The sequence below is a fragment of the Ictidomys tridecemlineatus genome, chromosome 5, assembly GCF_052094955.1.
Source record: "Ictidomys tridecemlineatus isolate mIctTri1 chromosome 5, mIctTri1.hap1, whole genome shotgun sequence".
NCBI classification, from domain to species: domain Eukaryota; kingdom Metazoa; phylum Chordata; class Mammalia; order Rodentia; family Sciuridae; genus Ictidomys; species Ictidomys tridecemlineatus.
The window spans coordinates 39,269,320-39,290,632 of NC_135481.1; the positions used below are offsets into that span (position 1 = coordinate 39,269,320).

The following is a 21,313-nucleotide window of genomic DNA, read 5'->3' on the forward strand; positions in this document are numbered from 1 at the left end:
AAAAATCTTCCACAAAATTCTCTTATATCCATAGGGCACGCCTGCTTATCCTGGTAATGGGGAAATATTCCCTGGGCAATTTTGCAGACTGAGGCCATAAGATATGGGGGAGACTGCTCCCAAGACTCATGGCCCCTTCTCCCTGTCTCTCCCTTCACTCATCTCATCTTAGAGTGAAGGCAAAGGGGGCCAGAGAAAGGTGGAGGTAAAGAGCCAACAACCCCATCCCTCTCTTATAAGTGTGTGTAGGTGCTTCCATGTGTTGGAGTGATAAAGGGGAAAGGTTAGAGCGGGGCGCTGTGGTCCATGCCTGGAATTCCAGCGACTCTGGAAGTCCAGGCTAGTTGATTTTTTTTTCCTCCTTTCTATGTTGGTGATGAAACTAGGATCACGTGTTCAAAGCCAGCCTCAGCAATAGCAAGGTGCTAAGCAACTCAGTGAGACCCTGTCTCTAAATAAAATACAACACAGGGCTGGGGAGGTGGCTTAGTGCTCAAGTGCTCCTGAGTTCAATCCCTGGTACAAAAAAAAAAAAAAGAGGAAGAGTTAGAAAGACACCCACCATCCAGTTAACCTAGGAACCTCAAAAAAAAAAAAAAAAAAAAAAAAAGAAGTATTTAATAAAAGTTTGGTTTAAAATAAAAAGGAGGGCTGGGGTGTGGCTCAGTGGTGGAGTGCTTGCCTGGCATGTATGAGGCACTGGGTTCGACCCTCAGCACCGCATAAAAATAAATAAATTAAATAAAGGTATTGTGTCCATCTACAACTAAAAAATATTAAAAAAAAAAAAAAAAAAAAGGAAATGAAGCTGAGGGAAGCACAGAGCCAAACAAGTGAAAGGGAGAAGAGACAAACGATAAAGATGACATTGCAAAAGTAAGACTATCCTGAAAGCTGTCCTTTTCCCTTCCCTTATTATTGTTTTGTTTGTTTCTTTGTTTGTTTTTGGTACCAAGGATTGAACCCAGGGGCACTCCATCACTGAGTCACATCCCCAGCCCGATTTTGTATTTTGTCTCAGCCTCACGAGCTGCTGGGATTACAGGTGTGCACCACCGTGCCCAGCTCATTGTTTTTTTTTTGGGGGGTGGGGGTGGGAGTGGGGGCAGTGGTATACTAGAGATTGAACTTAGGGGTTCTCAACCATGGAGCCACAGACCCAGCCCTATTTTATATTTTATTTAGAGACAGGGTCTCACTGAGTTGCTTAGTACCTCACTGTTGCTGAGGCTGCCTTTGAACTCACAATCCTCCAGCCTCAGTTTCCTGAGCCCGTGGGATTACAGGCATGCTTCCCCATGCCTGGCTTCATTGTTATTTTTTAATCGTGAAAACAGAGCTAATAGGTGAGCAGGTGGGCCAGGTGTGCATAGGTAGGTGATTGGAAAGGTGGGAGGCAGGGAGGGAGACACATCTGCTTGCTTATGGCTCAAGGCCTGTCCAGGGAGTCATACCTGTCTCTGAGCTCAGTCAGGAGAGCCAAAAGAAAGGCTTGGATTGCCCTGGCAAGTGAAGGTGTGGGACTGGCCATAGCCCAGCAGGTGGCAGCACACCTACAAAGGTCATGGACATGGTGCCTGGCCTGGAGGTGGGAGTTGAGTCAGGCACCTGCCCAGCAGGCTTTCCCTGAAGATGGCAGATTATGGATGCCTGCTTCTGAAGGTCCTTATTTAGCACACTTGGGTGTAGAAATACTTATTGCTTTTGTCTGTGAAGCCTGGAAAGCCAGTCTGTTTAGCTGTTCCTCCAGGAGTTTGAGCAACAGTTTGTACAGAGCCAAAGTGAGGGGTGGAGGCAATAGGAAGCAGGGACAGAATCTGTGATTTTTTTTTTTACTATCCTTTCACTTATAATGACTAGATAGGTCATGTGTGAAAGAGAATCTTGGGAGTTATGATTCCTTATTTTTCTAATATGAGAAATAGTAGGATTTTTTCTTTTTAATATAGAGAAATACCAATATGAAAACTAAAAATGGACCATTTTAGATGGTTATGGTGGCACACGCCTGTAATCCCAGAGGCTGGGGAGGAGGATTGTGAGTTCAAAACCAGCCTCAGCAAAAACTTAGGCACTAAGCAACTCAGTGAGATCCTGTCTCTAAATAAAATACAAAATAGTGCTGGTAAAATGGCTCAGTGGTCAAGTGCCCTGAGTTCAATTGATAAAAAAAAAAAAAAGGACCATAAATCACCCACTAAGGGTATTGAAAAATGATAAACCTGTTTAAGAAGGTTAAAAGACCTGTTTAAGGTTTGACAGTTTGAACCACAGAAGGGTATAAAATGATAAGTAAATATTTCCTACCCCTCCACCTTCACCCTAGCCAAAGGAGACCACCATTAAGTTCCTTATGATTGCCTTGAGAAAGAAATAAAACAGTACACATGCCCAGATATCTGTAATTTTGTGTCCCATTTGTTTTTAAATTTAAAATCCCAAAGTAATCACACTGTTCTGAACCTTGCTTGTTTTACTCATATTATTCTAAAGATCTTTCTTAGCACACAGAGACCTCTGGGTATTGTAATGTTTCTGTGTGTATGCTAGGAATTGAACCCAGGGCCTTATGAGCACTTAACCACTGAGCCACACACCTCTAGCCTATTTTATTTTTTTATTTTGTTAAGACAGGGGCTTGTTAAGTTGCCCAGGTTGACCTCAAACTTGTGCTCCTTCTGCCTCAGCCTCCCCAGTAGCTGGAATTGCAGGTGTGCCCCACCGTATCCAGCTTATTGTAGTGATTTAAATGGGTCTCCTTGTTGATGAAAATCTGGCTGATTCCAGTGGGTGCCTAGTATAAACAGTGTCACAGTAAGCTTCTTGTGTATTTGTTTTGGCATATCTCTACGAGTCCAAATTCCTAGGACTGGGTCAAAGGGAAAGTACATCTTACAATTTGGCACAATTTTCCTCCAGAAAGGTTGCCCTAGCTTTCATGCCTACCAAAATTGTGTAGAGAATAGCTGTTTGCAGGTGGTTATATAGAGACCAGAATACTGTGCTTCTGCCCCTTAGGAGACCCTTTGACATAGCAGTGGTGAGATTCAGCACTGAGTGGGAAATAGGCCTGGCTCCTCTGTTGGCAGCAGTGGCTGGCTCCCTCCATAGCCTTTGTCTCCTCACTTGCAAATCTCCATGGTAGCTATGAAGAGGGAATCAGCAGCCTTTCTTTTAGATGGGCATGGAGTTTCTTTTATTGTTTTATCAAGATTTCTCTGTCACTGTGAGAGGGGTGGATGACCACATCTTCTGACTCTTCTAGGTGAAGAAGGCATACAGGCAGAAGGCACTATCCTGTCACCCAGACAAAAATCCTGATAATCCCAGAGCAGGTGAGACTCCAAGGGCATGGGAAGGAAAAGACCCAGTTAGTCACTTGGGTGTTGTGCTAAGCTCTGCTTGGGAATGCTCTGAAGTGTAGATGCTCATGGCCTGGTCTGGGCTTCACGTTAGGGCATCCAGTTAGTTGCTGATGCACTCACTCTTCCTTGCAGGTCTGCCATCTGCTGATGTCAGTTTTTCTGCCCTCCTGTGGCTAAGAAGTGTTTTTTTGAGGGAGCATATCATTGCCAAGTCTAACTTTCTTTACTCTGTTTTCTGGGTCCTTATTTAGCTGAACTCTTCCACCAGCTCTCTCAGGCCTTGGAAGTACTGACTGATGCTGCAGCCAGGGTAAGTATCTGTATAGTTGCCATTGGTTAGAGACCGCTGCTGCTTTCAGCCTTGATCCTCTGCCCTCTGCCATGGGGCACAGTCTTTGTCTAAGCCCCAGAGAGCCAGTCTCCTACCTGTTGCCCTGATGACTCTGGGCTAGGAGGCAGGGGCTAGGGAGATTGCTGGGGCTCTGTCCTTTTTTTCTGGCTGACCTACTGCTCTGTGTTCCTTTCTCCTGTCAGGCTGCATATGACAAGGTCAGAAAAGCCAAGAAGCAGGCAGCAGAGAGGACCCAGAAACTCGATGAGAAAAGGAAGAAAGTGAAGCTTGGTAGGTGACTTTGCGGTGCTGGATGGGCCTGGAACTTCCTTGACCATTTTCATTCACTTTCTTTACTTTTCTTCCTAGAGCTTCACTTCCAGCAATGCAAAGTCTCTTAGTCCAGGTTCTGGGCAAAATTGTTCTGAGAGGTTGGGTCCTAAAGACTCCCTTAGAAATAATAGCAATTACTAAATTTACTATTAAAGTTTAGAAACTTGCTGGAGCTGGGATTTAAACCCATACAGTTATGAGTAACAGTGTTCTTATTTCTCATGGTAAGTTGGGTCTTTTTTTTATTTGTTCCAGTCTCATCTCTGCCCAGAGCTTTCACTCCTGAAATGCTCCCTCAGAAGAATTCTAAGCGGTCCAGGCTAGTTGATTTTTTTTCCCCTTTCTGGGTTGGTGATCAAACTCAGGGCCTCAGGTACGCTAGGCAAGTGCTCTACTGTCTCCCACTCCTGTGCTTGCCACGAGTCAGGGTCACTCCGTGTGAATTGCACTGGCAACAAAAAGACCACACAAACCAGAAATACCTTTTTCAGGGGTCAGGGACGGCTCTGAGACCTCATGTGACAGCTCCCAAGCTAAAGGGCAAGGGGAGCAATGAAGGCAAGAGGCAAGAGAGCGAACGTACCCCGAAATCCTGTTTTTATTAGGGGAAAGACATTTGATAGAATATTCCACCCAAATAAGGCAACAAACAGGGGGCTGTAGTCCAGTCTCATTGGGTGATACCCAGTCCCAGAGCTGCACTTCCTTACCTGCGAAGGTAAGGCCTGCTTGCTTCGTGCTGCGTGGGATGCCAGTTCCACACCCCCATTACTCAAGGCTGAGGGGGGCGTGCTCAGCTCTTGATCAGAGCTACCCCACACTCGACCACTGAACTAAATCTCTAGCCCTGAGCTTTGTTTTTTGAACAGCTTTTATTTTGAGGTACTCTTTACATATTGCAATATTGATTCAGTTCAACTATATGATTCAATGATTTTTATTAAATTTACCAGATTTTGCCACTATGACTAAAAATCAATTTTAGAACATTTTCATCAACCCAAGAAGATTGGTTCAGACATTCTGTTCTCAGTCTTATTCCCTTCTTAGATTTTGCATATTCAGTGTTGTTTTTTTCCCCCCTCTGATATTAGTATTGAATTGGGAGAGCACTCTACCACTGAACTATCTTCCATACCTTTTTTTTTTTTGAAAGAGAGAATGAGAGAGGAGAGAGGGAGAGAGAGAGAATTTTTAATATTTATTTTTTTTTAGTTCTCGGCGGACACAACATCTTTGTTGGTATGTGGTGCTGAGGATCGAACCCGGGCCGCACGCATGCCAGGCGAGCGCGCTACCGCTTGAGCCACATCTCCAGCCCCTTCCATACCTTTTTTATTGTTTGTTTTGAGACACGGTCTTGCTAAATTGCCCAGGCTAGCCTCTAACTTGTGATCCTCCTGCCTCAAAAGGCATATTCCACTGTTTCCAGCTCCAGGTGCATCCATTTCTCTACCAAAAAAAAAAAAAAGATGGAACGAGGCAAGGTGGCACATGCCTGTAATTCCAGCAACTTGAGAGGCTAAGACGGAAGAATCACAAGTTCAAAGCCAGCCTCAGCAATTTAGTGAGGCCCTAAGCAACTTAAAAAATGTCTCAAAAAATGAAAAGGACTGGCAATGTAGCTCAGTGGCAAATCACCCCTGGGTTCAATCCCCAGTGGGAAAAATTTATAAAAATGGGTGGAGTGTATAACTCAGTGGTTGAGTACTTGCCTAGTATATGATTTTGATTTCCCAGAACTGCAAAAATAAAATAAAAAGAGGTCCTATGTGAGTAAGTGTGCAAAAAGGAAAGCAGTGACTTCTAGACCTGAAAGAATGGTTTGTCATGGCATCTGGCCTGACACAGGACAGATGGCCTGACACAGCCCTCCTGCCTCTCTTGAGAGGCAGGAGGGCTCCAGGATCTGAGGTATCCTCCGCCAATCTGCCCATCCCTGAAAGAGCCACTTTACCAGGTCTACAAGTAAGGCTTGGTAAAGGTGATTCAAGTGGGAGGTAAGGGAGACAATGAGAAATTGAATTCAGTGGTGGGAAATGAATCAAAGCCAAGGCAAAGTCCTGGCTATGGTGCCAAACCACAGAAATAGAGGCCAGAAACTTTATCCAAAGGCATCCCTGACTCAAGGTCCTGAGCTGCTGACATAAGTGCCCACCTGTACCCTTTTCACTGCCTGGAGAGGACCAGCTCAATTGATGTAAACTGTTTTAATTCTTCCAGACCGTTGTCACTTGATTGGATCCCATACCCGTTCTGTGCTATGACTTTCTTAGTGGAAAGTAACTTGGGAGCAAATGGGCATGGTAGGAGGGGGCAGGAATTACTGTGTGGTCTTATCAGCCAGAGCTAGGGTGATCTGAGTCAGTGCAGAAACTGCAGACCAGTGATTGGGTCATTCAACTCTTGTGCCTAGACCTGGAGGCTCGGGAGCGGCAGGCCCAGGCCCGGGGGAGTGAGGAGGAGGAAGAGAGCCAGAACACCAGGACGCTAGAGCAAGAGGTAAGCCTGTGGGCCATCTGCTACAGGAGGAGTGGGGGGAGGAAGGATTTGGATGACTGTTGTGGTAGGGAGGCTTGCTCTTCCCACGTTCTTCTGTGGGAGATGGGTGATTTGTTCCACCCACAGGTTGCTGAGCCCTAGCGTGCAGGTGGGACCTTTACAAGGTGAATCAACCTGAAATTGGATCTGCACAGAATTGTCCCCCCTCCACCCCCTGCTCTGTAGATTGCACGCCTACGAGAAGAGGGTTCCCGACAGCTGGAGGAGCAACAAAAGCTGATCCAGGAGCAGATACGTCAGGACCGTGAGCAGAGGCTGAGAGGTGAGAATACCACTCTCCCCTGTCTCTCCTTAAGGGCAGCTCCCCCTTGCCCAGAGCAAATGGCTGTGGAGGCTTCTACTTCCTAGAACCCATGGCACCATATTCTAACATACCAGTTCTTGGGGAACTTTTTTTACTCCCCTTGGGATCTCCTGCCACATTAGTATTAGTCCCACACAGAGTAGCTCTCTTTTGGAGGAGATCCCCAGGGAAGGGCCCTGGGGGACTTTGCTTCAGTGGAACTATGTGGGTGTGTCTCTGCTTCCTGCCCCCAGCAGGTGCTCCCGACTCTTCATTTGGAAAGAGCTAACAGATGACCCTTGGGAGGTAGCCAAGTAGGCCACCCTGAGGATGGGGTTGGATGATATGCAATGTCCCCACCAGGCCCTCATTAGGTAGGGTAGGGCAGATACTGCCCTTGGTCAGAAGTAACCTTTTTTAGGTCCTCTGGCTTTTGGCTGCCTCCCCTCTGGAAGAACCTCATATTTTATCTTCCTCTTTTCCCAATATTTCTAGGAAAGGTAGAAAGTACTGAATGCAGAGGAACTCCCAAACTAAAGGTGAGCCTGGACGGGATCTGTAGGCTACCCCATAGCACCTAATCCTTACAAGAACAGATGATTTTATGTGGTTTTAGTGGTCCGTCAGGGAAATATTTAGTCTCTAAGGTCACCACCACAACTGCCATATCCTTTCCATCCTTTAGCCTCCTGGAAAGCAGGACTGCCCTTAGAGCTTGCCATGGAAGGCAGCTTTCAGGCCTGACGATTGCAGGGTAGAGCATTCCCAAGCCCTCTAAAGAGAGTGACTTACAGGGTGGGAAGCATTGCTAAGGGTAAGCAGGCCACCCTGCCTCTGTTTTCACCAGGAAAACATGTTTTTGGTGGTGCTTAGAAATGAGCAAGGCATCTGCTCAGACTGTCCAGCTCAGTTGTGAGTTTGGTTTTGTTCAGCCAAAGATCAATCTTTATTAATCTATCTTTTTAGCTAAAATGGAAGTGCAAGAAGGAGGATGAGTCCCAGGGTGGCTACTCCAAAGATGTCCTCCTGCATCTCTTGCAAAAGGTATACCCTGCTGATTTTCTCCCTTCCTGACATTCAGCACATAGCTTATCCTACACCCCAGGATTTTTTATGCCCCTGAACATCTCTGCTTTTTGTTATTCTTATATCTTGTTTAGGCTGACCATGGGACAGCCTAAAGACTTTTCTCCAATCTATGATCTTCTTATCCCTTGGGTTGCTATTTGCCCACTCCAGCCAGGTCTCTCCTTCATTACCCATCTAGCCCTTACCTTGGAAGCATGGGCTTGGCTGAGCGTGCTGGGAGAGAGGGGGGCATTTCTGGCATGAAAACCCTATCTTCATGACTGCCTTCAACTAGCTGAGGCAACTGTGCCATTATTCCAGCCTCTGTCCTTAGTCCTTTGTTGTCCTGCAGTCCTAGAAAAAAATCTTTATTTCTTTCTCATCTCTGTTCTCACTTCTCTGGGCCTCTAGCAATAAGAAGTTATCCTCATGCTAACAATGCCCTAGTGGGCCTCAGGGCAGCCCAGGCTGGTCTCTGGCACGTGCTAGGCATGGCCAGCAGCCCAGTCATGCTTACTAGACACTCTTGTCTCCACAGTATGGTGAAGTTCTCAACCTGGTGCTTTCAAGTAAGAAAGCAGGCACTGCCATAGTGGAGTTTGCAACTGTCAAGGCTGCGGTGAGTCCTGCAGGGGACTTGGGGACCACTGGTGTCCCTATCATTCTAGGACAGGGACCCACTTTTATGGGCCCTCCAAGTTGGTAATCCATACTTCCAAGTGACCTCTAGGCCATCCCAGAGCCTAGACCCCCCAAGTCCTAGGGTGAATGCTCTGACTTTTAATTTCATGCCAACTGGCTGCACACCCTCCACCCTTCACCCTTTCAGGATTTGAGCCCCAGAATTCCTTCCTACTCCTTCTCCTTGCTCCCCCAAAGCAGAAGATTGATCCCCACCACTTTTCCCATGAGAAGGGTCAGAGTTTTAGCACACTATTATTTATGGTAGTTGAGGTTGCCATCATTGTTTGTGGGACTAGAATGCTGGTTCTTTCTGGGGAATAGAGAGAACAAGTTAAATGGCTAACTTGATGGATGAGACGAGGACTGGGTCTCTGTTTGGCAGGAGCTGGCTGTCCAGAATGAAGTGGGCCTGGTGGATAACCCTCTGAAGATTTCCTGGTTGGAGGGACAACCCCAGGGCATGGTGGACCCCACTCCTCCAGGACTATCAAAGGTAAAGAGCCAGGCCTCACCCAGCTGGGCCTGATCAGGACTCAGGGACCTCTTCTTATTTGTGCTCTTCTCAGGACCTTTCCTTCCAAGTTCAGATTGGCAGAATTAAAGTGAGACTGGGAGGTTCAATCTCACTGGAGAGCTGTCACTCCCTGCTGACACCTTTTCCTCTCTGTGATGCTGGGGATCAAACCCAGGCCCTTCATATATGTACACTACACTCTACCACTGAGCAACACGCCCAGCCCAACACAGTATCCTTGGATCTTGCTTTCCTTCCACATCTATCTTCTTCTGGGGCTCTAATCCTCACCCAGAGGGCACACAGGTTGCTTGGTTGTGGTTTGAAGCATTTGGAGCTTAGATGACCCAATGCTACAAGGAAGGGGCTAGTGACTAGGATAGCTGTGTTCTTCCCCAGCTCGTCTGTTTTCTAAGCATCTTTGATTCCCTAGTCAGGGGCTAACTGTGAAGAAGCAGCATCTCTCTAAAATAACAGTGGCCCTCTGCAGACCCTGGGGTGCCCCCACTGGTGGTAAAATGTACACCTTCCAATAGATGCTAGTCCAGTGCTGGCGGCTAGACCTCACGGCTCCATGAAGCTTTGTGTTTACCCCACCTCTGTGGCTCTCGTGTTTTCTAACCTAGTTGCAGTGCCTGGGTTTGTAGGCTTTCTGGGCACAACTGCCCCCACATGATGGGACAGATTGTTTTGGGGACAAAGTCTAGCAGCCTGGCTTTTACCTTTTTTGAAGTGATCTTGGTGCTTTTTTGGTGTGTCCATAGCTCCTCAATAGGTTAGCAGGAGTTCTGCTCACTTATTTTTCTCCATTTCTCTCTGAGGGACTAGAAATTTTATGGGTATGTCTTTCAGAATTGGACAGAGGAGGAACATGAAATGGTCTGAGCCTAACTCAAGACCCTGATTTAAAAGAGACCTCATTGGGGCTGAGGTTGTGGCTTAGTGGTATAGTGCTTGCCTAACATGTGTGAGGCCCTGGGTTCGAGTCTCAGCACTGCATATAAATAAATAAAGTAAAGGTCTATTGACAATTAAAAAATATTTAAAAAAAACAGAGATCTCATTGCCAGGCATAGTGGCACAGTCCTATAATTCCAGCGATTTGAGAGGCTGAAGTAGGAGGATCTCAAGTTGGAGGCCAGTCTCAGCAACTTAGTGAGGCCCCAAGCTACTTAGAGCCTGTCTCAAATTAAAAAATAAAAAGAGCCAGGGATGTGACTTCGTGGTATAGTACCTCTGGGTTATGAGAGAGAGAGAGAGAGGGCGCGCGCACTCATTCCCTGCCTTTAAGTCTCAGCATTTCATAGTCCCAGGTAACTCCATAGATTGTATTAGAAAGAACTTTATTCTTATCTCTGTTACAGAGGTGCCTTTCAGCTTGGCATCTTTGCACAAAAGGAAGAAAAAGAGGAGGTCCCAGATTTGGGTTATAGAGGCAGTATGTGTCCCAGTTTCTCTCTGCCTCTCTGCCACATTTGGAAAGACCTGCAGATTAGACCACATGGTCTGAGTGCTGCTGGACTCAGGCCAGGACACAGGGCAGGGCAGTAGCTCAGCTGATGGCCTTGGCCTGGTTGGTAGCCCCATTGTCAGGTTTGGGCCAGCCAGAGCTCTCAGTCGTGGAGGATCCGGGAGTCCAGTGGTGTCCCTCTGTGGTTTAGTATCCCTCTTCTGGTCCAGAATCCTTTTAGTATCCCTCTCCTTTTCTAGAAAGGAGATCCGCCACTATTTTTGTAGCATTTCCCAAAGTTTCCCATCACTGATTGTCCTGAAAGTTCCCACAGCACCTCTTTGCAAGCTGCACCTCTGCCTTTGGCTGGCATCTCTTGGAGTACTTCTCTGGGCAGCAGGGATTGCTCTAGGCAGCTGTTTTGGCAGGCTGAATCTCTCATGTTCTTTTATCTGCTAATGATTTGTTTGGCCTTTTTCTCATATTTTGCTCAGTATCTGTACCTACCTTTCCTGCTCTGTAGCCCCTTCTTGCCATTGAAGCCCCTGGATGCATCTCCCTTCCCCCACTCATGCCACTGAGGGTTCTAGGCTACCATTCAGCAAGCAAGTCCAGTGAACCTTGGTCAAGTGATGTTAGGATTCATGCTGTGCTGTCCAGTATGGTAGTCACTAATCAAAGTGGTTGTTGAACATTTGAAATGTGATTAATGCAAATTGAATTTGCAATTTTATTTTATTTCAGTTGATTTAATTTTAAATAGCTACATGTAGTGAGTTTCGACCATATTGGACAAAGGCAAACCTATCTCCCTTTTTCTCTCAGGTCTCCCCAGTTTCCTTTTTAGTCTGGGTTGGATCATTTTTGACTAAACATGTCCTGTGACCTCTCTGTTGATGGTGGCTTCAGAGGAGGCTGGTTCAGGATACTGTGTGTTCTGCCCAGTCTGTATCCTCCCATACCCTAACTCACCCCTTTGCCACCCTGTCACTTGTCTGTCCTCTGCCTGGTTCCTGTGGTTGCAGGGTATGGCCTCTCTTTCCTGTCCTCACCAGCTTCCTCTAGGGCTCTTGCTAGAAAGTGACCCTCCAACAATCCCAGCTGGTCTTTGTCCCTCCACTCTGGGGGGACTTGAAGGTATGTTGAGAACCCAGAGGGCAGGCAGAGCCCCAGTTTCCTTTTCTTTAATTCACAACTGTACTGTCCTTCTCTGGGTTGCCAGGCTCTGCCTCCTCCAGTCACCCCATCTCTGTCTACCCTCACCCCACTCAAAAGCTAGGCTCACTAGGAAATTGCTCCCTCAGCATCTGTAGGACTTCTTCAAGAAGTGAAATTCCCAAATCCACTTTGAAGGAGAAGAAGGGATCACAGAGGTCCAGAGCTGGTGTCTTCTGGAAGGTGGCAGTGTCTGAAAGGTCCTCCTCTGAGGACTGGTGGAAGGTGCTGGCCAGGGATAGCGCTGAGGGCAGGGTGGCCGAGTAGGCAGCAGTGTAGGTAGCTGGGGGCTCCAGGATGTTCGGACAGCTGGAGCTCTCTCGGTAGAGGCGCGGGGGCTTGGGTGGTGCCAGCAGAGTGGCCCGGGGCTGCTCATCCCCCCACAGGGGCAGACGCCGTCCATCTGGCCTCCCTTGAAGTTCCCGGATAACCTCTCTGTTGCTGTACTCCTCATGGTCACCACCAGCAGTGCTGGCCTGGCTAAGCACACTGCCCTGTCGCCGGAGTCGCCTCGGCCGTCCCAGAGTCAGCCGCTTGAAGAAGGAGGCATTGCGGAAGGAACCTTTTCTCCAGGTCTCCATGGGCTCTGGGGGACCAGTAGATAGTCTGGCACCTCAGAAGCCAGCAAACAGGTGTTCAAGAGCAGCTAGTGACCATTTAGTCCCTGCTGGAACAGCGAATGCCAAGAATCAGGGAGTCTGCCCTAGTGGGCTGGAAACAGGCCCTAGCTTTTTGGTCAGCATCTTGGATGGTGAGATGAGACCAGGAAGAGGGCACTTTTTGTCCAGGAAAGCAGAGAGCTGGGAGTTCCTGGTAGCAAGAGTTCCCACAGGGACAGGAGTGGCCTGGTTACTTGATAGGGCAATGGAAAAAAACCCAAAGGAAGAAACAGCACTTACGGAACCAGAGTGAGGGCAGCTCCGGTGGCGGTGGCAGAGATGAATCTTCTCAGCTGGGCGAGGGCAGCTGTGTGCTCCTTCCACAGGAGGCAGATGGGCCTCAACTCATCCTTTCATCGACTCCTGAGGGCTTTTGCGCCCTTCTCTAGGCCAGTGCAGCGTTTGCCCTCTCACCAGCGGCTGCGGGACTCTGATTAGTGGCTTGGCTGTTTGTGCCAGTGTGTGGCAGTGGAGATGTTTTGTTTTCAGCTGACTCAGTCAGGTGGGAAGCCGGTTTCATGCTCTTAGGTAATTGCAGCATCCGCAGGCAGGGATTGGGGCAGTTGTGACCAACACCCCAGGGCAATGGGAAGCTTAAGATTCTTCTGGGGACTGGTCTGGGGGCAGCCCTGCATTATGTGTCACCATACTGCTTCCTTTCTCATCACAGTTCCACCACCCTGGCCCCAGCTTGCACACCTGGCTCCCCAGCCCCCAACGTGTCTGGGAGGAGCCAAGGGAGGTGGGCGTTAATTGAAAGGCAGGCCCGGGAAACAGCTGCTGGGGAAGGAAGAGAGACCTGTCGACCTGTTGCTGGTGTGGGTGACTCAGCCCTAGGGCCTGGTGACAGGCCCTCATTAGCAGAGCCTGCAGGAATGGGGGGAAGGAAGCAGAGGGTGTGTTAACGGGGAACAGCCCCATGCCTATAAAGGTCTTGGCTCCTCCCAGGGCTGGGCCTGGGGCATGCCAAGGGTGACTCTGGGTTTTCTTGGCAGAGCAACATTAACTTGGGGAGGGGAGCGTTGCCCTTCCCATGGCCTGACATCCTGTCTGGCCGCTTAGTTTCCTACTCCTCCCTCCTGGCAGCAGGAGATCAGTTGAGGGTCAGAGTGTGCTGCTCTCTCCTTCCACTCCTGTCCTTCCCCTCTAGCCACTGGACCTTATTTGTGACCCCTCTTCTGTGGAGGGGGCTGGGTCAATTGTGACTGCTAGGAATTGTCAGCAGTGCCCCCAGGGGTTTGGCTAGGATGGAGACTCTCCTAGGGCAGTGGGAGGGGTCAGGGCAGAATATTTCTCTGACATGACACCCCTCACTCCACACCAGCTGACCAGGGCCAGGCAGCTTAACTCCAGCCACTCCCTCCTTATCCTCGGGTCACTGACCACCATACTTTCCTCCTTGTCTGTTCCATGTGAGTGCACCAGTGTGGAGAACCCCAGAACAGGGCTCTACAGCTTTCTGGCATGGATAGGACACCTCATTTGCAACCCTTTGTCTCTGTGTTAGTTTAGGTGGGCTTCACACTTGTCTAAGCAGCTAGTGGAGTCTGAATAGTCTCTCAGCTTTGGCTGCACTGAGGGAGGAAATGATCTAATTCTAATTCATATTGCAGACCTTATCAGGACCTGGGGCTGACAGCTCAGGGCTCTGCTATAGCACTGCCTCTCCACCTGCAGCCTCAACCCACTGAGGTGGTTGTTTATTATTCTTTTGGTTATTAAAATATAGCCCTCCTTAATCCCCTGCAGTGCTAGCAAAATCATAAAAGCAGGCCACAGGCCCTGCGCTTCAGCCCTGCTGTGTATTTTTAGGCAGCAAATGGTCTCCTTGTGCTCACTTCCGTAGTGGGGTTGTTTGAGGCTGTGTGGAGGGCAGGGCTCCCTTCTGTGTCCTCAGCAGGAGCCTACCATAGGGAAGCCAGGCAGCTGGCTGGAGGCAGCTTTGGTCTGTTCTCAGCATAGCCAGGTAGATCCCTGAACTTGGGGCAGCTTCCTTCATTGGAACCTGTGTGAGGCAGAAGCCATGGGGTAGAGGGAAGGAGTGGCAGATAAAGGCTGAGAGGAAATGGAGACAGGGCCTGGTGAGAGAATGGGGAAGTGATTTGCTGGAAAGAGTGCACAGAGCTGACTGCAGATGTGATGGAGCTGGTTAAAGAGAGGCTGGCAGGAGGTAATGGTCTAGATGGGCCAAATGGGAGCCAGCTGAGAGCCAGTCTAGAGCACAAAGCCAGCAACATTCTGAAGGAACATGGATGAGTAGATATTCCAGAAGGATGTTCCAAAGTCCTTCCCTTCTTGACCCTTAAAAGTGCAGCTCTGTCTAGGCCTCTTCAGTCTATAGTCTGTGGGGGCAGTGCCCTGCTGGCCCTGACCACTCCTTGTCTCCTCTTTTCCCCAGGGTTCAGTGCTGTCGGAGAGGGACTACGAGAGCCTTGTCATGATGCGCCTTCGCCAGGCAGCTGAGCGCCAACAGCTGATTGCCCAGATGCAGCAGGAGGAAGAAGGGCAGCCCACATAGCCCCCAGCTCCAAACTTCCCACCCCACAGCCCTTTCCATGTTACACGCACCAATAAACTACATTTTTTTTTAAGTCTATCTCTACTCCATGCCTAGGTGTAGGGTACCGGGCTCTACCTCAGATGGCTGCACCCAGGCTCAGGCTCCCTTTCTGGGCAGGGATAGATCTGCAGCGACAGTAACTGCATAAGCAAAGTACAGTAGCAACCACTCATCAAAGCCATTTATTGGCTTGGACTAGCTGCACAGGACCTGTCTGTCCAGGTCCCAGGGCATCCTCCACTGGAATGACCAGCTGCAGTGGACACCTGCTCCCAGAACCCAGCCTACTGCAAGGGTCAGGCCTGCAGCCAGAGGACAGCTGGGAGCACTGGGGCAAGGGGCCAGTCCCCCGTTGACTGGAGCAGGATTTCAGAGGCAGTTCAGTGCTCATGGGTGCCAAACTGGAGAAGGAAACAATTTGGGAAGAGAGGCAGTCAGTGGGACAGTATGGGGGCAGGGCCCATGGCAGACCCTCCAAAGGAGGAGTGCCCCTTCTGCAATCAGGAGAAGGTCACTCCTTGTGCAGGCACCACACCAGTGTCTGGCCCACCCCTGTCATGCTCAACACCCGGAAGCCCTTGCGTTCCAGCTTGTCCAGGACTATGCGAGGAGGGTCGTTGACGTAGTACTCGTAGCTGCAAAGAGACCAGAGTGGCGGCATGAGAGAACACAGACAAAGCTCCTACACAAAGCTAGTATCTGCTGAGGGTCAGGCCTGACAAGGAGCTCTCTTCAAAGTGACATTTACTGGCACTTCCTGGCTGCCAGGCTATGTGCACATTCCCATCCCCTCTCCTATGAAGCACTTTACGTGTCTTAAATTTATTCCTCCTAACAACCTAACGAAGGTACTATTATTGTTCTTATTACATGAGAGAAAACCAAGAGGGGCTGACTAGTTTTCCCATTGTCATAGATAGGAGACCCAGTTTGTCTGGCAAAGCCACATGTCCCCTGAGTGCCCCACTGTTCAGGAAGAGTCACCTGCTCTTTTAGGCCTCACTCCTTGCCCAGCCTCTGGGTCGTTCCTGGTGGTCCTGCGGTCCTGGCTGTGCATGCTACTACCTGACATGGAGAATGCTTGGTTTCCCTTCTTTTAGGTTTAATTGGTACTGAAAGGCCATGAAGCAGATAAGGGGCTTCAGCCCCATGCTGGGCATCTCCAGGCAAATGCCTCATGGCGAAAGGATGGGGGTGGCTTTCGCATTCCTATACTGACTGAAGGGGCTGGGATCAGTTCTCTCTCCTTCTTTGAACTGGACTCACTTTGGCAACTTTTTAAAATATTCTTGAGTCTGTGTGGCCAGGGTCGTCCCCTACTCCTGGGTAGGAAGGGTGAGGTGCAGAAAAGTGGTCTAGGTGTGGTCTAAAAGTGGTTTAGATATGGAAATAGTGTGAAGGATGCCCAAAAAGTGCCCTGACAGCAGCTAAGCTGAAAGGAGGACCCAGGCATTTCTAGGGCTGAGCTTTGTCACTCACCATTCAGAAACCTTTCTTTCCTGTCTTTGCTTGATGGGATCCAGCTTAGAGCTGAGAGGTCAGGGCAAGGAACAGTCCACTCATTGAGTCCTAGACCCAGAGAATAGACTGCCCTGGGCTTCCATTCAGGATGAACTACCTTATGAAGAAAGGCCAGAGAGAAAGCTTTCTGAGCGAGCCTCTGGGGAACTGTAAAGGAGCTGGGGGCAGAGCTGTGGGCAGGACCAACCCTACAGAGGACAGAGTCCCCCGATGCAGGTAAGAGGGCCCAAGCTGAGCATTGCCTTTGGACTTGGTGGCTGCGCAAAGGGAACAGGGCAGAACTAGGGGATTCCAGGGAGAAGGTACTAAGGGATATCACTACTTACAAGTTGTTTCCCAGGACACTTCTCTTTGAGGCCCCCAGATGCTGCATCAGCTCTGGATCTGAGTGTTCATCGCCCACCATGGTGGGGCCCACCTCCTGCAAAGTAAGCCACAGTGGCTGCTTGGCTGGCTGCTTTGGCTGCTGGTAGAGGTGGGAGGTATCACTTTCTTCCTTCCCTGCCTGCTGCCCCTGAGCAAGCTTCAGGTAAAAGTGAATGAAGGTGGTAGTGAGGATCCTTGGAGGCTCACTATAAGCTGGGAAGGATGGAGCCCTTCCACACTCAGGCCAACAATGTGGGGCCTCCCTGACCCTTCTAAGTGGAACTGGGCATTGTGTGACTATTAATACCTTATGCCAGGCACCATCTCCCACATTTGTGTGTACTAGAATTACCTGGAGAATGAGAGAAATGAAAACACATGTCCACACAAAAATTTGTACACAGGCAGGTAAACTTCCTGAGTTAAAAAACAAATGTTTTTGAACAAATGTACACAAATATTCAGTGTTAATATCCAAAAAAGGTGGAAACATCCTAAATGTCAGTTAACCTTTGAATAAACAACATGTAGTACAGTCTAACAGTGGAATCTTTTTTGGCAATAAAAAGTAAGAACACACTGATGCATGCCACAATATGGATGAAACTTGAAAACATGTAAGTGAAAGAAGTCAGACCCAGGAGACCACATGGAGTGACAGAAAATAGTTTAGTGGTTACTTAGTGCTGAGAGAGTTGGGGGGAAGGACTGGATACAGGGTTTCTTTGGGGAGAAGGGTGTTAGAAATGAATCAATAAAAATCAATAAAATTGATTATAGTGATGTTTGTGCAACATTGAATATGCTAAAAGAGGCACTGAATTGTACACTTTAAACTAGTTAATTCTTTTGGTACATGTATTTAATATCAATAAAGATATATGTGGGTTTTTCAGATATTTTTTAGTGGTTGATGGATTTTTATTTATTTGTATGTGGTGCTGAGAATCAAACCCAGTGCCTCAAGCATGCTAGGCAAGAGCGCTACCACTGAGCCACAACCCCTAACTCTTATGTGTTTTTTAAAAATATTTATTATATTTTTAGGTGTAGATTGACACAACACAATACCTTTATTTTTATGTGGTGCTGAGGATCGAACCTGGGTCCCACCCATGCCAGGCAAGTGCTCTACCGCTGAGCCACAATCCAAGCCCCATAAATGTTGTTTTTTTTAAAAAAAAAACTTTATTTTATTTACTTATTTTTATGTGGTGCTGAGGATCGAACCCAGGGCCTCAAGACATGCCAGGCGAGCACTCTACTGCTGAGCCACAACCCCAGCCCCTATATGTGTGTTTTTGATAGTATTGACTCACATATTAGACAAGAGCTCTAGCATTGAGTTAAAGTTCCAGTCCCCCCAACCTTTTTTTGATGGGGAGAGCTGGGGATTGATTCCAGGTGTGCTCTATCACTGGGCCACATTTCCCATACATTTAAAAAAATTTTTTTGAAGTTGTAGATTAGACAGAATGTCTTTATCTTATTTGTTTATTTTTATGTGGTGCCAAGGATCGAACCCAGTGCCTCACATGTGCCTGGCAAGTGCTCTACCACTAAGCCCCAGCACTCCCCAGTGCACATTTCTAATACATTTTATTTTATTTAAAAAATTTAGTTGTAGTTGGACACAATATCTTTATTTTTATTTATTTGTTTTTATATGGTGCTGAGGATCAAACCTGTGGTTCATGAGTGGGAGGCAAACACTCTACCACTGAGCCTCAACCCCAGCTCAACATGTTTATTTTTTGAGACAGGGTCTTGCTATAAGTTGCTGAGGCTTGTCTTGAACTCTAAAAAAGACATATGAATAAGAATTATCTGGGCTGGGGATGTGGCTCAAGTGGTAGTGCACTCGCCTGGCACGCATGAGGCCCTGGGTTCCACCCTCAGCACCACATCAAAATAAAGATATTGTGTCCACCTAAAAATAATAATAATAAAAAAGGATCATCTGGGCAGAACATTTCCCCAAACCCACAAAGAAAGACTGAGTTTCAGGTCTGGAATGGGGACCCAGGAATTCACATTTTAACAACTATGTAGATGATTCAAGAACTGCTGCCCTGGTGCACAGCAAGATCTCTACTGTTACGCGGTGAACCCACCCTCTCTTTCCTTCATCTCAAGGGAACTGGGTCCCTCTGCTTGATCACCTGAGCCTGGGGAGTGGGAAGGGGGAGAGGGGCATCCTGTCGCCCAGCTGCAGTCCCAGTCATACTACTCTGAAGCTAAAAGGGGGCTTCCAGGATAATCAGCACCTTCTTTTTCAAGCTTAGCAAACTGAACCAAGAGAAGGGGTTATGCCTTCTGGCTCCTGGACAACGCTACCCTAAGTGCACCTCTCCTTCCTTCTTCACAAGCAGGACGTTCTTCTTTCCCTTCAGGGCTAACTCTTCCTAAAAGGGCATAAGGGTGTAGCGTAGGGGCCAGGGACTTAGCATATGGGGTTTAGCGCCTTAGCACGTCCTTTTCTTTCCCAAACCTCCTTCCACGGATTATTCCATTTCGTTTCTGCAAAACGGCCCAGTATAGAGTGTTGGATGCAGCACGTGTGAGGCCAGGGCTACCTGGCACCTCCATGGACAGGGAGGACAAGCCCGCCCTGTCGCGGGGACACAGGCACCCGGGCTCCTCCGCGGCCTTGGCACTCGGAGCTGGTAGAGCTTCCCGCATCTTCCCGCAGAGCCCGCTTCCCCAGTTCCCTCTCCTGGCAATCGCGGGGGCGTGTCGGGCAGGTTAACAAGTTCAGCCCCCGACCGCACTACTAGGATAGAGGCAGGAAGGGGCAGCCGCGGTCTCTACGGTCGCGAGCCGCCAGGCGGTGGGTACTCACCATGCGGATCTGGGTGCTGATGAGCACATAAGGCATGATGCACGCCTCACGACCAGATCCCACTCGCAGCTCTGGACACGACGCAGAAGCCAGGCTCTTCTTGCGTTGGGACTGCGACCCCGCTGCCCCGAATCCAGTTACTCCGGCTCTGGCCACTGGCGGCGCCAATCCTCTGGTGCCGGGCCAGGGCGGCTGGCCAATCAGGGGCGGGCAGCGGTGACGCGCCTGGCGCTCGGCGGTTCTCCCTGCCCTTGCAATCGGAGCCGGGGACTCAGATCCTGGGTTCCACCAGCTGCTTCCGCCGACCAGTCTGCCCGCAACGAACCAGGAGCGTGGTGTGGAGCGTTCCCACGGCTGGGAGGCGGTGGTGTCTGGGCGGACTCGACTGGCTTCGGCGGCCGTGGCGTCGAGAGCGCGCGTTGACCCTGCGCCCTCTTCTTACAGCACCTCCTGGTACAGGTTCCAAAGTCCTGCGGGTCCCTGCCTCTTCCTGCGAAGCAAATGGCTCTCCAGCCCAGGCTCAAGCCCTCTCTGTCAGGGACTCTACAACAATTTTAGTGGACCCCTTTCCCCTCTCCAAGACATGTTCTTCAGAGATTCCATAGACGCGCGGGATGCAGGGGCAGGAGGCTTGTGACTAGCACTTAATGTCAAAGCTGAAATACCATTCGGGACACACTGCGCGGTTCTGCCTCCCGGACTATAATTCCCTACGAGTAATTCTGTACAGGAATTGTAGGCTTGGCTGGGTGCCAGTCTGGAGTGACTGGGTGGAATCTGGCTCACTTTGGGGGAGCTTCACGCACTCCTGCAGAGATGAGGCGCTAGAGCAGGAGAACAGAAGGCAACATCTGGGGCAAATGAACAACATCCCCCGCACCAGCTATTGGAGAGCAAAGACTTCATAGCCGGGCATCCACGCCCGCCCTCATCTGGATGTATCAAAATCTGACAGCTCAACACTCTGCCTTGTTGTGACTGCTTCTCTAAAAAGTAAAGCAAGGACTAGGGATGTGGTTCAAGTGGTACCGCGCTCGCCTGGCATGCGCGGAGCGCTGGGTTCGACCCTCAGCACCACATAAAAATAAAATAAAGATGTTTTGTCCGGGCTTGGGATGTGGCTCAAGTGGTAGCGAGCTTCCTGGCATGCATGAGGCACTAGGTTCAATCCTCAGCACCACATAAAAGAAAATAAGATATTGTGTCCACCTAAAACTTTTAAAAAATATATTTAAAAAAGATGTTGTGTCCACCGAAAACTAAAAAAATAATTATTAAAAAATTCTCTCTCTCTCTTAAAAAAAAAAAAAGTAAAGCAAAACAATAATACCCTGTAACTTTCCCTCCTGGGCCTTGGAAACATCTGTACTTCATTCAGGAGACATTTATAGGGCATGCTCTCTGTCTCTAGCATTTTGATAGAAGCGAAGAGAGCTGTAAAGGAGGTAGGAAGTCTTAATCCTAAAGGGTCTTTGCTTAATTGATCTAATTTATTATTCTGCTAACAAGTGTGAGGCCCTGGGTTCAAAACTCGGGCTGAACCAAGAGAAATCTTGGTTT

The 21,313-nt window shown here is 48.9% G+C and overlaps 3 protein-coding genes across 4 annotated transcripts in view; 1 reads left to right on the forward strand and 2 right to left on the reverse strand.

Moving 5' to 3' along the window:
• Dnajc17 (DnaJ heat shock protein family (Hsp40) member C17) overlaps window positions 1-15,055 on the forward strand; it is a 35,052-nt gene extending 19,997 nt beyond the window's left edge. The window contains exons 2-11 of the mRNA XM_078049797.1: window positions 3,266-3,335; window positions 3,617-3,675; window positions 3,900-3,987; window positions 6,446-6,531; window positions 6,757-6,853; window positions 7,370-7,413; window positions 7,841-7,918; window positions 8,481-8,561; window positions 9,009-9,119; window positions 14,863-15,055. Of these exons, the coding sequence (XP_077905923.1) occupies window positions 3,266-3,335; window positions 3,617-3,675; window positions 3,900-3,987; window positions 6,446-6,531; window positions 6,757-6,853; window positions 7,370-7,413; window positions 7,841-7,918; window positions 8,481-8,561; window positions 9,009-9,119; window positions 14,863-14,982 (834 nt within the window). The 3' untranslated portion in view covers window positions 14,983-15,055. The remainder of the gene's footprint in view (window positions 1-3,265; window positions 3,336-3,616; window positions 3,676-3,899; window positions 3,988-6,445; window positions 6,532-6,756; window positions 6,854-7,369; window positions 7,414-7,840; window positions 7,919-8,480; window positions 8,562-9,008; window positions 9,120-14,862) is intronic.
• Window positions 10,467-14,867, reverse strand: C5H15orf62 (chromosome 5 C15orf62 homolog). Its single transcript, XM_005316415.4, has 2 exons — window positions 12,705-14,867; window positions 10,467-12,469 (listed from the first exon to the last, which is right to left on the reverse strand). The coding sequence occupies exon 2, from the start codon at window positions 12,384-12,386 to the stop codon at window positions 11,859-11,861; it is 528 nt and encodes a 175-aa protein (XP_005316472.1). The 5' UTR covers window positions 12,387-12,469; window positions 12,705-14,867; the 3' UTR covers window positions 10,467-11,858.
• A 123-nt stretch (window positions 15,056-15,178) lies between the features above and the next one.
• Window positions 15,179-20,156, reverse strand: Gchfr (GTP cyclohydrolase I feedback regulator). 2 transcript variants are annotated; one of them, XM_078049798.1, is made up of 4 exons: window positions 19,754-19,925; window positions 16,872-16,966; window positions 15,575-15,659; window positions 15,179-15,425 (listed from the first exon to the last, which is right to left on the reverse strand). In XM_078049798.1, exons 1-4 carry the CDS (start codon window positions 19,787-19,789, stop codon window positions 15,405-15,407), a joined length of 237 nt encoding a protein of 78 aa, XP_077905924.1. In that variant the 5' UTR covers window positions 19,790-19,925; the 3' UTR covers window positions 15,179-15,404. The 2 variants fall into 2 exon arrangements, with proteins under 2 accessions (XP_077905924.1, XP_005316471.1); XM_005316414.5 differs by having other exon boundaries at window positions 15,179-15,659; window positions 19,754-20,156.
• Between the last annotated feature and the right edge of the window lie 1,157 nt (window positions 20,157-21,313).